The following is a 15,231-nucleotide window of genomic DNA, read 5'->3' as shown; positions in this document are numbered from 1 at the left end:
CAAACGATATCTAAATGAGAATTTATCTAAACCAGAACTTATCGCTATCGTATTTCATTCTTCGAATCGGGCCGAAGGTAAGAAATGGGTCAGAAAATAAATATATTGATTGACTGTACATTCGAATTTTCGTGCATGGTTCTCAAGGAGCGCGATGTGTAGTGACCTAGTAGCTATGCGCTCTTCATAAATGCTTCCTAATGTGGTGTCTGTGTAGTTTGTGGACCTAAATCAACACAATGGACGCAACATAATACGATTAGGATGAGTATCCAAACGACAAAAGTTTCTCATCCTAAAATAACAGGTTTTCAATCCGATTATCGATATTAAAGGCATTTGCTTAGGACTTTAAATCGAGTTAACACTATCAATTAAACTATGACTTTGTAACATTGATTTAATAATGTTTTAAAGCAACAGAAGTTAATACTCAGTAGAGAGAATTTGAAATAAAGGTGGATTGTCAAAGTAAACATTGTAGCCACAGTAAATTTATTGTCGTCTTTTGAGACATGATTAAAATGGCCTATGATCGATTAGATGGCGAGAATTTTGGATATTTAAAAAATTTAACACATATCAGTGTAAGGATAAGGATCAAAGTCAAATGGCGTTCTAACAGTTTAATCATGTGTCGAAAGTTGGCAGTAAATTTACTGTGGCTACAAAGTTTTCTTGGACAATCCACCTCTATTTCAAATTCTCTTTGGTAAAGCTCAGTTACTTAACTAAAATCGAACAGTTGAAGTGTGTTGGTCTAAAACATTACATAGGTACATTTTAATTAAATTAAAATGTACTTAAATATTTTTGTGTTACTTTAAAATCACTAGGAAGAATTTCGTACATTGACATGCCATTTCTTATCTCTATTATTCGTACATAAATATAGTGCTGCCTCGCTCGCACAGGCGTTGATCATTTTCGTCATCGGGACAGCAATTACGCTTTTAATTTATAAACTGTTTGTGCTTAGCGTCCTTTGTTTGCTAGAGAAGACAGGATTTTTGTCTCTTATTTGTAAATTTGCGTACTTTATAATGGTTTTAGATTCTTCTCGACCTTGTACCGAGATGGGTTTTCTTTAATTCTTATTCAAAGAACTATTACTTATTAATACTATTACAGTATTAGAGCTTTCCCCTAACCAACAATTTTTGCTAAGTTTGAAAAATCCGGCCACGGTTCTTCTGTTTCATTTGTCGTTTTTTTCTCAGTTTTATCATATTTCGGCCCTTTATTCTTATCCTCTTCTTTCGGTTTGATATCTTCTTTCGCTATATCGCCATTGTTGATTCTCTGATATTTAACTATTATATCTAAAATTTCATGTTGCATTCTAAGTTTCAAAGCACTTGTTAAATTCTTCATGGAATTCCCGATGTATTGTCCAAATACGAAGTCTTCATTTACTTGGTGTGTCAGGAACTCTCTTCCCAGTTGTGTGAGGATATCTTTTACGAAGTTGACAGCATTATTATTAGGTGCTCTTTTGTTGAGGGTATTATTATTATTGTTTTGGTTGCGTATGGCCTTGCTTCTGTCGAATTTAGGTCTTATAGGTGGGGGTCCAACTGCAACTGAGACTACTCCGTCGGTATCCATATCATCCGGTCTAAGTGGTGTTAAATGTCCTGATGGCTGAATAAAACAATACATTATCAATTAATTGTTGTTTTAGGTATAAATTTGTTTATTGTTTTATCTTTTAATTAATAATATAAATAAGAATTATTGTACAGTTTACATTAGAACAATGAAATTTTTTATTTTTTTGTGCCAAAAATGTTACCAGTGCCTTCTGTAATTATGTATGTATTTTAAGTTTTAGTAGAAATGTAAGGAAACTGAACACGCAATTTTTTTTCATATACCTATAAATAGATTCATTGAAAGTTTGCCGATTACTACATTTAAATTACTAAACATGTTACTTATACGTTATATGTGCATATACCAACTAGTCTTTGTGTGACCTCTACCCGCGCCATTTTTAAAATCGTGTAAAACTGATACAACAAATAAATTATTTAATTATAAGACTTCTGAAATTGACGAGAATCGGTTCAGAAACACGACTTGTTGAGATCGGACAGCCGGACATACGAAAGCATTCTTGCCAAGCCGAAACGGAGATCTTCGCTTCACTGGTTCCATAAATATGATAGGACATTTATTTATTTGTGTGATTATCACAAATTATTAGGAATAGGACTCTCTATGTAAAGTCCTATAATATTTAAAAAAAATATTTATTCATAGCTTCAACTTCAAATCACTTTATTTTCAAATATTGTCAATAGTTACAGAAATATGATAACAGTACAAACATTACATTAAGTATTAACGTCAGTACGATTCCCACCGAGCGGTTGAAGTCGGATTACACTTGAGTACGGCCCGGACTGACCCCATCGCTTCTGCCATATAACATGACGTACAGGCATATTGAACATTCTCTCCGGTGCGACTTCACTCCAGCCGGGCGGTGGATATCGTACATTATTGACCAATAAGTAATCTGAATTCACTGAGTCACGTTGGCCGCGGGGACCAAACTCAGTATATAGTAGACTGGTCGACAGCACTGGTTTTCCTTTGTACGTAATAAGTACCTTTTTACGTAGCTCTCGATATCCCGGCTCTCTGGATACCCATCTTTTGTTTTCAGAACCAGGTGGGTAGTATTTGGTGTTGTCAGAGGTTGATTTCCGAACTTTTACTGACTTCCTTTCTTCTGATGCGGGCCACTGCCTCTGTTAAAAAAACATGATATTGATGCAGTAATTTTATATTAAAATATTACTATATTCCACGGATATAACTCTATCTTAATGGACAATGGAAATGGAATTCACAAATGTAATAGAGTCATAGCAACTCTGCCGTCCTATCTCTAAAACCGCTCAAAGCTGCATAATACCAGTTTTCATTTGGACAAATATTCTAAAAGAGAAAAGAATTCTCTATCGACTGGTCTTGGAATCATATTTTTATCTGTTGTAGTTACGGAGATACAGACTCGACCTAACACGCTAACTGCATTATAATTTGATACTTCTCAATACTATAAAATCGCAAACCTACATTATTCTTCTATAAGTAATATAAAAGCGCTTAGCCAGTTTTTTATTTTAATTAATCTTTTACGTTATACATAGCTAAAACACATTTACCTGGAAAAACTATTAATATGTTTTATCAAGTACAATTTTTTTTATTAAATACTACACAAAAAAACAGTTACTATGCTTAAACATGGCTAACGTTCTTTAACCGTTTGTGTAAAAGACTTTAATTGCGATTCATGTAGCAAATACATCACTAAAACCTATTTAGTGTGCTTAACGGGTAATTATGTTTGAGAAAAAGAATAATAATACAACAGTTAAACACGGCCAACCAACAATGCCACGCTAAAACCCCGCTAAGTGTAAAACATATTCCCTTGAATTTTATTACGTAAGGCAGACAGTTTAACAATGCGCCGTGCGCTGTAAGTTGTCTTTTTTATTCGGTGACTGATGGATGCATGCTTATATAAAAAAAAAAACCGAAAACCGAAAGTAAGTGCTACGATTTACATACAAAAATGGGGAACGATAAACCAATGATTCACGTCGGTAGTGGATTTCTACATGAAGTTGATTCTACGAGAACATGGTCACTACGAAGACATGATCTAATTTAAAAAGCAACTATATACTTAATAGAGAGTTGCTGGAATTGCTCAAACATATTGAGTTGGTCTTCCAAAGGTCTAAGTAGCAAGTGTCAGCATAAACTAATATAGTAAGTAAGAGGGATTGAGCTAATGCAATCTTAGTGGCGTAATGTTTCGAACTCTGCGGAGTGATGCTTTTATATCAAAAAAAATCTTTTATATCAAAAAGAGAACGCAATATGCCTACTAAGATGTCGAAGTCACCCGTGTTGAAAGCATTACTGAAATCCAAGAATGATAACACCGTGATATACTATATCTGCAGTATTTTTACAAGAGCGATAATTGTACAAGCCGAGTAGGGTAACCGAGTTAATATGGGTTCGTGAGCGCATGTCTGTTCAAAACGGTAATCTGTTTATGTACAAAAGACACTCAAGAACTTTAGAGAGGAAACAAAGAAATGGAAATAAATAGAGCGGTAGTTTGAGAAGGAGAAGGAATTGGACTTTCTAACGGCATCTTACCAAAGCGACTGGAAAATATAAGAAGAATAGAGCTATCGAGGATACATATGATGATATGATCAATAAGGTCAATTAGAGGGAGGATCATGTTTTGGCTCGCATCGTCTTTTCCAACGGCCTTAGACGAGACGAACATTAAAAAAAGTTTTTGGTTTTATTTTTGCATGCGAATAAATACATATACGATACAGATGTGATTTAACATATTGAATTTCTCTTAAAACTTAGTACTTGTAGTATAATGCAGGTTAACATGATTTTGTTAATACAATAAACCTTTTTTTGTGAATATTTCCAAGACTTAAACCTAGTGAGCATTACTAGTTCGTCATTTAACGGGCTTTTAGTATAGGAATGCATACAAATTACTTCAATATGTATAGTCATTACATAGCTAAAAAACGGTCACAGTCCAATAACGTGTTTATTACAAATGTTTTATAGGTAATATTTTAACAAATAAAATACTATAAAATTGTTCAGTACCTTTGCTGTTATTAAGCTATGTTTTGTTTATTACACAATTCACAATTACGATACTATAAACACGTAAATTGACTTGGCCGTTATTTAGTTATTTTTTATATGTTATGCAATTCTAAAGAACGGTTAAGGTATACTTAACGATGTTTTAGGAGTAATATCGCACATATTTTAGTAATTATTTGCAACACTAAAACACAAAATTGTGATTTTCTAATTAATAATATAATATTTGAGAAAATGGTTTTCAAACAAAGTAAGGATAAATTTAGTTTTAATTTTTGCATAAAAGAAATCCGGAATAAATGTACACATTTTCTGGAGATATGGGTTTGAACGTTTTTTTGCCCATATCTCAAAACTATAATTTGTGGGTTAGATAGGTTTTAGTGATAGGACGGCAGAACTATGGCCCATATATACCTTACAGACTATACATACAATAATAAAAATCTTATAATATAAATATCATTTTGACGATGCAGTTTACGGTTGCGCCACCTGTTCTGGTGCGGGATTCGGCAGATTCCCACGAAACCGCCATTTTTGACAACCTAGACTGTGCAGGTGTTATTTTAAACGTCAAATTTCTATGAAACGATGATATTTACTTAGCACTTGCATAGGCTGGGCTAACAAAGTCGCTGCCAACTTAGCTTTGTCTGACTCAAGTACTTAAAATGATTTGTAAAGAAGGAATTAAGTATTGAAAATTAACATCTTAGAAGGGTAAGTATTTACTTTAAAAGGACCAAACGTTTACAAAATGCGTCTATTTTCGAAGAACTCAACTTCAAACCGAGGCTTTTAACTGTTTTCACCCAACGTGTACTTAGTTTCTTCGCCCGTCTGATCAGAGCAGGACCAAATTATCTGGAAAAGCTGATGATCACTGGCCGCATGGCAAGGAAACATAGGGATGGACATACGGCCACGCGTTGGGCGGACAGAATAACATCAGAGACTAAAGCCATATTACAGGCTAAAATATAACTATGCCCAAGATACACAGAACAGGTCCAGTTGTTCTGGAGAAGCTCATGATCACTGGCCACATGGCAAGGAAGCATAGGGATGGACATATAGCCACGCCTAGGACGGACATAATAACATAAGAGACTAAAGCCATATTACAGGCTAAAATATAACTATGCCCAAGATACACAGAACAGGTCCAGTTGTTCTGGAGAAGCTCATGATCACTGGCCACATGGCAAGGAAGCATAGGGATGGACATATAGCCACGCCTAGGACGGACATAATAACATAAGAGACTAAAGCCATATTACAGGCTAATATATACCAGGCCCAAGATAGACAGAACAGGTCCAGTTGTTCTGGAGAAGCTCATGATCACTAGCCGCATGGCAAGGAAGCGTAGGAATGGAGATATGGCTACGCTTTGGACGGAGATAATACCTTCAGGCACTAAAACCACATTACAAACTAGCATGCACCGAGCCCAAGAGAAAGCGGCTTGGAGAGCACGGCTGAAGTGTGTTCACAGCCGTCATGTCCCTCGGTCATGAAGAAGACGACAAAAAGAAGAAGACATCTACAAAAATACTTACAGAAATAACAATCTGCATAGCCAGTAGCACCAGAACAAACTCTCTTGATTGCATCGTGGTTACTGACAAACTGTTACGCATTGTAGTTGACATCAACAGATTTGGAGAAGACAATAGTACTGCACAACGTGAATAACAACCGCAAGTGCCATTTGAAAATACATTCAATTGTGTACCGTGTTCCTGTACAATAAGTATCATATTTGAACTAGCTTTTAAATGGCTGTTTGTGTAGTGTAGAGAGAAATTCTCGTCTCGTAAACATGGTGGACAATGCGTGAGAAATACGTGTTTGTTTATTCTTTAATGTATGTTACATAAGAAGATGCACGCTGCTTTATAACCGACTGTATCAGAAGGAGAGTTATGTTTTTATACAGATCGTATCATTCACGACGACGTGTGTGATTCGTATTGTCTTATTATTAAAGGTTAGATTTGACATATCTGTGCGTCATCCAGACACGAATTATATTATGTACCTATGACTGTACATAATTAGCGAATAAACACTCGCGTGATCTTTTTCTGGAACTCCCTTTGTTCATTTCATAAACCTCCACTCGTGTTTAAATGTTTTTTTATTATGTAGCAGTCACATGAACTACTTTTAAATATCTTTCTGTAATGGTTCAGTGTCATCAATGTATACGTACGAGCCATTTAGTAAGTGGTTCTAGCTAAATTAGTCATTCCATAGGGTAAGTATTGCATAACCAGTTTAGCTAGGTCCTACTCGGATTACTCGGTTTTAACCGATTTCCGGTTTCGAGTTCGAGTTTAACCGAGAGCAAAACCGATACTCGGTTATCGGTTATTTTGCATTCCCTAACCTATGTCCCTAACCTATGTAAAGGCCCGCCCGAACGTATGGAAGGTGGAGGTAAGGAATAGAATCTCCATGTACCAAAAAGTGTCATCAAAAAACCTTAAATAAGTGGCGCTTACTATAACTAGAATACTTGAAGAAAATCAAATCATAGACAGCGCACTTCACTCCGTTAATAGCGCTACTCTGGAGAGATTTGGAACTATTATTTATAACTGACAAACTGAATGCATTGAGTTATACCAAACAATTAAATTGTCGCAATCGCAACCTATACAACCTGAACCTAAGATATCAAAACAAGATTGCCCTTCCTGCCAGTAATTTACAAATGAGTAACAAAAGTCCCTATAACATGTCTGTAAGAATTTTCAACAGTCTTCCTAAAGAAATAGCGATAGAATCAAAATATGATAAATTTGTAAATAGCTTGAAAACTTATTTAATAAATAATTGTTTCTATTCTTTACAAGAATATTTAGATGATAACAAATACCATAAATAGGCATAGGTATACTATAAACTACTTTTTTTTGTGTATTCTGTAGTTTGTAGGTATGTTATAATTGTTTCATGTGTTAGTGTTAGATAAAATTGCAATACCCTTACAGGGTGTCATATTGTGAAACATTATATTATTCATTAAGAACATCTGTATGAACACCAATGTGAAAGCAATAAACTTTATTATTATTATTATTATACCACGTGACCAAAACTTCGTAAACGCCGTAAAATTCATGGCGCTTACGCGTGTAGGTTGCTAGCTTCACGCTCCGGTTTGATGTCAAAACAACAACAACTCAGTCAGGTCTATACGTAATAATAGTTATATGTTCGAATGTCACTTTACTAAGCCCCAGAGGGCCTACCGCGAACCACGTTCGACGTGTTGGCTCCCTGTCACACTTACGTACGAATTCACAAGTGCGACAGAGAGGCAACACGTCGAACGTAGTTCGCGGTAGGCCCTCAGGATTTGTGTGACGCGACGTCACTGTTACATCATGCCAACATAGAGTGACATTACTTATGTATGTAATCTGCAATATCTGCAAGATACGCTCTGTAATAAACCTAATAAAGTATCAAACACACGTTGAATAAAAACGAGAGGCGCGGGATGGGCCTTTAATATTTCAGCACAATCACTGATGGCTCAGTTATTCATGACGTTCCGAGGTCGGGCTGAAGCTGTGGAGTCGCTGTATGAGGTGCTACCTCATAAATTTATTTTTGCGTAATTTAGAAAATGGTCACTTGTGTGGACAACACAATAAAATGTAGCGACTTTGGTACATATACAAAGTTGCCAAAAGAGATGTTTATTCCGGTTGTCAGGGAGTTTTTTAGACCAAGATTCCTCCTTAAGTAGATGGTTTTTTGCGCGTATCAGTTCAATGTTTGGAAAGGTCAATAACGTCAATGACCTCGGTGACGAAATGTCAAAATCCTGTTCCCTGCGGGATAAAAATTGCTTTAGATTCCCTTAAGATTGTAATGTCTAAGGGAAAAACGCGAACGAGTTAAGCATTTAATAAAATTTATATGACTTTTGTGTACGGTCAGAGACGCATGTTTGGCAGAATCCTTGTATCAGGAGTCCCTACTTAAACAGTGTTACCGTGGCTTAATAAAAAAAAAAACACGAACAATCATATTTGTTTCGATACGTAGAAGAAAAACGGTTCTGTTATTCTTCTACGAAGACGAAAGTGGAGGATCCAGGATTTCACAATAATAAAAAAATCGGTATGAATAGAAATGGTTAATAACAGCAAATTATTTAAAAATATTTTTCATAACATTAAGATCCAGTGAAGCGTTGAAGTTTTCTCACATATTTCATTTTTCACAATAAACACACTTGAAAAATTTAATTAAACAATAGTTATACAGCTTTATGTTATTCAAAATACCAACGAAAATGGGTCATACCCAGTTTATAGTATGCTTAACTCGTTCGCGACTTTCCTGTACACACCAAAAGCAATTTTTTAAGGTACATCATTACAGGCGGGATACATTTTTTCAGTACTTGAGACTCAAATAAGAAAAATGAGACATAATGTAAGTACTAGGGTCATTAACTTCCGTTGTTTTGTCCACAGAAGTAACCAAATTCACAGAAGTTTTCTAAAATGTGTTTGACCCAAACACCACACCACCTCCATCATCAATCCCACGCTATAAAAATGACCAAAACTCGTAGACCCCTACCTACCCCTCTGTGCCCCCCGCCCACATCATTACCAAGAAGCCCGAAGACGGGTAAGACAGCTCTTCTCATTCTGGTGGCTATATAGACTTCCAGGTCACTGGTATGAGGTTTTTAATAACTGTGAGATGAATGGGTAACATTTTTTAAGAATAAGTAACGTGCAATGAATGGGCTGGTTCGTGAAATTAAATTTTGGGTACAATCACGCCGGTCATATTAAGGGCAGGACAAGCTATTTTTTACTGCGACGGAATATACAGGTTGTAACAAAAATAATGTAATTAGTTGTATTTAAATATGTACAAACTGTAATAAAAATGAGTAGCTCAGAAGCAAGTAAATCATGTGTTCAAATATTTTATGTAGGTATTTCATAGCAATGTATATTCTCATTTATTTATTAATTTTCTTTTCTTTTACTTTTGTAAGAATTTGATGTACATATATATTTTTAATCAAATTTATATAAAGAAAAATAGCTACTGTATGCGATTGCATGATTTCCATAGTAATCTATATTGTATTTTTCTTATATTATTTGTACGTTTTAAAAAGATGAGTTCCGCCGAGTTTCTTGCCGGTCCATATTGGGATATCCTCCTCCAATTGAGGGGGGATTTAAATCTTCTCGGGTCAGAGGTGTAGTGTAGGGTTAGAGCCGGTGTATCTTCATTTGACGTTCATAAGCGCATTGTAGTATGCCTACTTGAATAATAAATCTCTCTTTATCTCTTTCTCTCTTTATTATTTTTGATGTTATTTGACTTTACGTTTAAATTTTTCAACTTTGAATGTAACCCAATACACAAAATGGCGCTATTCAAAAAAGTTGGTTTGACGACATGTATGGCGTAGTTGGAAGCCCCCGCCTATGAAGCTGATGGTCCCGGGTTCTAATCCCAGTAAAAGCATTTATTTGTGTGATAAGCATGGATATGTTCCTGAGTCATGAGTGTTTTTTCTGTATATAAGTATGTATTTATCTATTTAAGTATGCATATCGTCGTCTATTAGCCATAGTACAAGCTTTGCTTAGTTTGGGTCATCTGTCAAACCTAGTAACTAAATTCAAAAATTACAAATAACATCCCCACTAGCCAAACGATTTACTCTGTCAGCCATTTTTCTCCTGGTTTTTTGAGCACACGCGACAAAATACTCAAATTACATACCAGCCGACAGACTACCTCCCGTAGATCCTATATCGTGACAACACTAGTGTAAGGCCTGAGTGGACGCTCGGAGCGGAGCGTTCGGCGGGGCGTGCAGCGGGGCGGGCGAGCGTGAGATAGAGCGTCCAGCGAGTGGCCTCAGTGCACGCTCACCGCTCGTGTGAATCGGTCGCATTCACCATGGCATCGACGTCGGACGACATTCTTGATTTCTTTTTAGAAGAGACTTCATGGCTCAAAATGTGTCGTTTTTCTACAAAGCAAGGTCCCAGTGTCGTAGTGAAGCAAAGAAGACGGTTTTGAGAATTTCCCACTTTATACGAAACCTTAAGAAGCAATGGATTAAAAGTGAAAATAAATACTTTAATTTACCTTCCATTTATTTAAACAGTCTATTTTTGTAATCATAGCCAAAATGCTGGGTTTATATTGTATTTCAATAATTATTTGTTTGCACGACATGACTGCACGCTCTTATCGCCGCTGCAAATCACAAACGGGTTTGAACCTCTCCGCGACGCCCCGCTCGACGCCGCATTGCCCGCAAACTTGCCCGCTCGGCATTCGCTTTGAGCAGCGTCGACTCAGGACACCAGTATGAGTTTCATTTGTTTAACATGCACGCCGCACGCCCCGCCCCGCTGCACGCCCGACTCGAGCGTCCACTCAGGCCTTACATGCCGGCTGTAGAACGAATCCTAAACGAATGACAACTGTATAAATGGAACGTGTGGCATGAGAATATTCATTTTTTGACACTGGTGCCGATTATGCAGGTCCAGTCATGATTTCCAACCAAAAAAGTAATATTTATGCATTTGTGTGTCTAGCAATGGAAGCAGCGCACCTAGAACTTCATTCAGATTTATATAAACATGCTTATATATGACATTATCTATGAAAAGGTACCTTATTGTCAACGATGCTCCCATATTATACACAACGCCGCGCTACCGCACTGCGTAGCGTACCGCACTGCGTGTAAGCGCCATCGACAATAAGGTCCCTTTTCATAGATAATGTCACATATTGCAGCCTTGCACCGATGCGCGCCAGGGTAAGCCGCAGACAAAATTATCTGGCAATGCATCGACGTCATCGGAAGTAACCGAAGAAATTAATTTATATTCTATACCTATCGGCGTACTCACCACAGTTCAGCGGTTTATACCTCCGCCGTATTACTACACTAGTTGCACTACTGATTCAAATCCAATTTTTATCTCTAGGCCGCGGACTTCAATGTCAGACGTCCAAAGTAACTTCAGTCCCTTAACTCCTACCAATTTCCTCACAGGGCGATCTACAGATTTCATGCCTCACCCACAAATCACTGCCTCTAGGACTTCATTAACTCATTGTTTTTGGCACTCATTCACAGGACAACTCCAGAAAGACGTTCTGGTTGTCGTGAAGGATTAAGCCTTTTCTTCTTCTTCTTCTTCTTCTCTGGCAACTCGGTTGAGTCGTTCCAGGTATCCTTGCCAGCGATGGTGCCGCACGCCAATCAAAAATATACATAAAAAGAGAGATGATCTTCCGACGGGTCGTCAACAACATCTACCCTCTCCGTTGACATAACAAATTGAAGTCTTTTAGACTTCAAGGCCGGGATTATGTTACGAAACGTTCAAAAATGCACTCGTTTTTGATCCTGTATTCGTTAGAACAAATAACTAATATCTGTATTAATCAACTCCATAGTTTTATATTATATAATTTGATTTAATGTTCTTATAATTAATTTAATTCAAATTGCATATTTTATTTAATTAAAATATTCAACGCATTGTATAAATCTAATCATAATTCACATCTCTATATTCTAATTTAACTATGGCAATTTTATATACTTAGGTATAGACTTCAGTCCTGTACCCCTAGTGTAAATAAATTCGATTTCGAAACGTGACGTACGCGTTTGCGTTTAGCCTCATTTTGTATTGGATTTAGAAAGAGGGCGCCAAGCGGGACGTTTTGGAAACTCAAAATCCTATACAAAATGAGACTTAACGCAAACGCGTTCGTCACGTTATGATTCCGATCAAATTTACACTAGGGGTACTGTTTGCGTAAATAATAATGTGTGAAGATCATAATAGTTTAATACAAAGTTGAATAAGTTTTCCAATGTGTAGTGTTAAAGTTATAATTACTTAGTGTTAGTTAGTACCCACGCTCCATCTAGGTAACGTGTGTATTCTACGAACGCTCGATACTCCACATTTCACACCCCGTATCGCCGTTTGACGTTGCATTTGGTTTGCAGCTGAAATACGCGGCAATACTTCACCCCGCTATATTTCACCCCGTTACGTTTCACCCTTCGATTTATGAAATACCGCACAATATTGCGAATTTGTCTCGAGTTACGTTTGATACGTGAGTCCTTACCATGAGTTTGCTAAAGCCGCAAACGCTAACGATTGAGTCAAGTCATTCGCAGTGCTTCTTGCTCGCACCACTCCCTACTGCTATAGGTACAGTGTGTAAATCCAATACGGGCGATAAACTAAACCGTACCGTGTAATCATAAATGAAGGTCTTTTGAGTTACAATTAATTATGACCACGTAATTCATTTTTGAAAATTTACCGAGACAACATTACCTTACGAGAAACGAGTTTTTTTTTATAGTAACTGTCAAGAAGCGTTGACAGTTACATATAAAAGGCCAGTATGTCGTAACTTGTGTGTTGCTTTACATTTGCGATTCGATTTATTTTGTATGGTTAATATTTTCAGTGTATTTCTAATCAAAATTAAACCAGGCAGCGTTTAAACATTCACTCATATATAATGTCATTCATATATAATGTCATGAATGCAAGAGTAACTCTGTTCGTCTGCCTGTCTGCTTGTCTGTAACATCTTCAAGCTTCAACCGCTGAACCGATTTAGATGAAATTTGGTATGGAGACAATTTGAGGCCCGAAAAAGGACATAGAATAGTTTTTATCATTCATCATCATTATTCCACGTAGACGAAGTCGCGGGCAGAAATTAGTATTATATATCAATTCGAGCGTGATGCATTGCGAGTGAGATGATTCGCTATCTGATTTGGCTGCGTTAAACTCGTGGTATGTGTACTGATAGGAAACGTTTCGAATTTGCCTAAGGAGAATTGAAATATATTGAATTTTCAACGACGTTTGAAGATTTAGTCATATTTTCAATTTTGCTAGAAAAAATCCCTTTTCTATGCACGGTATTGATATAAATTATTGCAAGTTTTAAAAACAAATCTTACGCGACCTAACAAAAATTTCATCGTAGATTTGAATCCTGGCTAGTATGTCCTAGTATCAATAAGTTTTCGATATTTGCGCCGCTTGATATCTAGATGGGGAGGCATTTTTTTGGATTCAAAGCGAATATTTTCACAAGTACTTTTAAGTTAATCAAAAAAAAATGTTTGAAACCTTATAGTTGTTTTTAAAGACCTTTCTAATGATGTGCCGCATCCAGTGTCTAATTAAATATTTGTTCAATGGCGGCATAAATTACCTTTTTGACGTTTCGTGCAGTAATGCAACCGGCAGCAGTATTGCAGCGTGACATTACTGTCTAGTGCATTACTGCCGCAAATATCAAAATGATGCTGTTCTGATTTTTGATATTTGCGGCAGCAACGCAGTCAGCAGTAATGTCACGTTGCAATACTGTAGCAGTAATACTAGTGTAGTCGGAATCAACAGTAGTCAACAGTATTGCTGCTGTAGTCGCCACACGAATGTCACATTTATCATTATCATGATGGCCTTTTGGTGATCCAATCTTGAATGTAGGCCAAGAGGCAAGGAAGACCTTCATCTTCCACTCCTGTCCTGTGCCCGATTCTTCCAGTCATCTAGTACTTGAGATGTACTCAATTAAGCTCTTCTGATGAGAATGAAGAAACTCCAGGATAATAACTAGATACAAGTAGGTAACGTTTAGGTATTTGTATAATCTATATAAAAATATGTATAGCTGTTTCGGCTGTATGGTGCAATTTAATGTAGCTACGCGGAGCAGGAGGCCTACTGCGAAAACCGAAATTCGCAAATTGAGGGGATATTTCTCTTTTACTCTCACTAAGACATATTTAGAGTGACAGAAAAAACTTCGATTTTCGCGGTTATAGCCCAGGGATCCGTGACGTCATGTGTCCTCAACTGGTCTTTATATGGTACTTATGTTGCGCCAACATGAGGTAATCTGTGGACGCAATGTATGAACGATATGTTTTAAAGGATCCAACCTAAAATCCAATATGGCTTTATTGTGGGAAGGCTAGTGTCAAGTGCATGTGAGCTCGTTCTCTGCGGAATATAATAAATAAGAATCCAAAGAAATAGGTTATTGAGAGTAGCTTCTGTGTGTGCAAAGTAGGGTTGTATTTTTGATTTAAATTCAATGAGGCCAAATCCGTCATAGGAACGATTCCGTTCACGAGCGTATATTTATTTCTTTTTCAACCGTACAAAAAAGCTTATCTTCTTTTGATTGCTGAAACTAAAAGCAATCTTTGTTTTGTGCATTAAATTATCAATTTTGTACTATTGTTCGAGAAAGCTCGTGTAAATTTACCCTATGACGGATTTCTCCGCATTGACCTAGCGTATTCGTTGTATTTTATTATAAGAACAATATTTACTCAAACCAATAAAAAATACTAATTAAGGGAAAGTGATGCTTCAATTGAATTATATATAATAAAATGATTTAAGCATTGATGTAAAAGTAAATCATATTACATTTGATGTTTTTTTACAT

General features: G+C 36.6%; 1 protein-coding gene across 1 annotated transcript; it reads right to left on the bottom strand.

Moving 5' to 3' along the window:
- Positions 1-192: 192 nt before the first annotated feature.
- On the bottom strand, positions 193-6,730 carry LOC133521829 (uncharacterized). Its single transcript, XM_061856914.1, has 3 exons — positions 6,249-6,730; positions 2,619-2,759; positions 193-1,644 (listed from the first exon to the last, which is right to left on the bottom strand). Exons 1-3 carry the CDS (start codon positions 6,447-6,449, stop codon positions 1,147-1,149), a joined length of 840 nt encoding a protein of 279 aa, XP_061712898.1. The 5' UTR covers positions 6,450-6,730; the 3' UTR covers positions 193-1,146.
- Between the last annotated feature and the right edge of the window lie 8,501 nt (positions 6,731-15,231).

This window comes from Cydia pomonella, chromosome 10 (assembly GCF_033807575.1).
Source record: "Cydia pomonella isolate Wapato2018A chromosome 10, ilCydPomo1, whole genome shotgun sequence".
Lineage (NCBI taxonomy): Eukaryota > Metazoa > Arthropoda > Insecta > Lepidoptera > Tortricidae > Cydia > Cydia pomonella.
The sequence above is the reverse complement of the archived record's forward strand: the minus strand, read 5'-3'. Positions and strand labels throughout refer to the sequence as shown.

Bases quoted from the DNA above. Each gene is read 5' to 3' on its own strand.
- LOC133521829 (XM_061856914.1), bottom strand. From the start codon at position 6,449: ATGATACTTATTGTACAGGAACACGGTACACAATTGAATGTATTTTCA. The intron at 2,760-6,248 runs GTAAGTATTTTT...TTTTTTTAACAG, and splicing joins CTATGCAGATTGTTATTTCT to AGGCAGTGGCCCGCATCAGA. The intron at 1,645-2,618 runs GTACTTATTACG...TGTTTTATTCAG, and splicing joins ATCGAGAGCTACGTAAAAAG to CCATCAGGACATTTAACACC.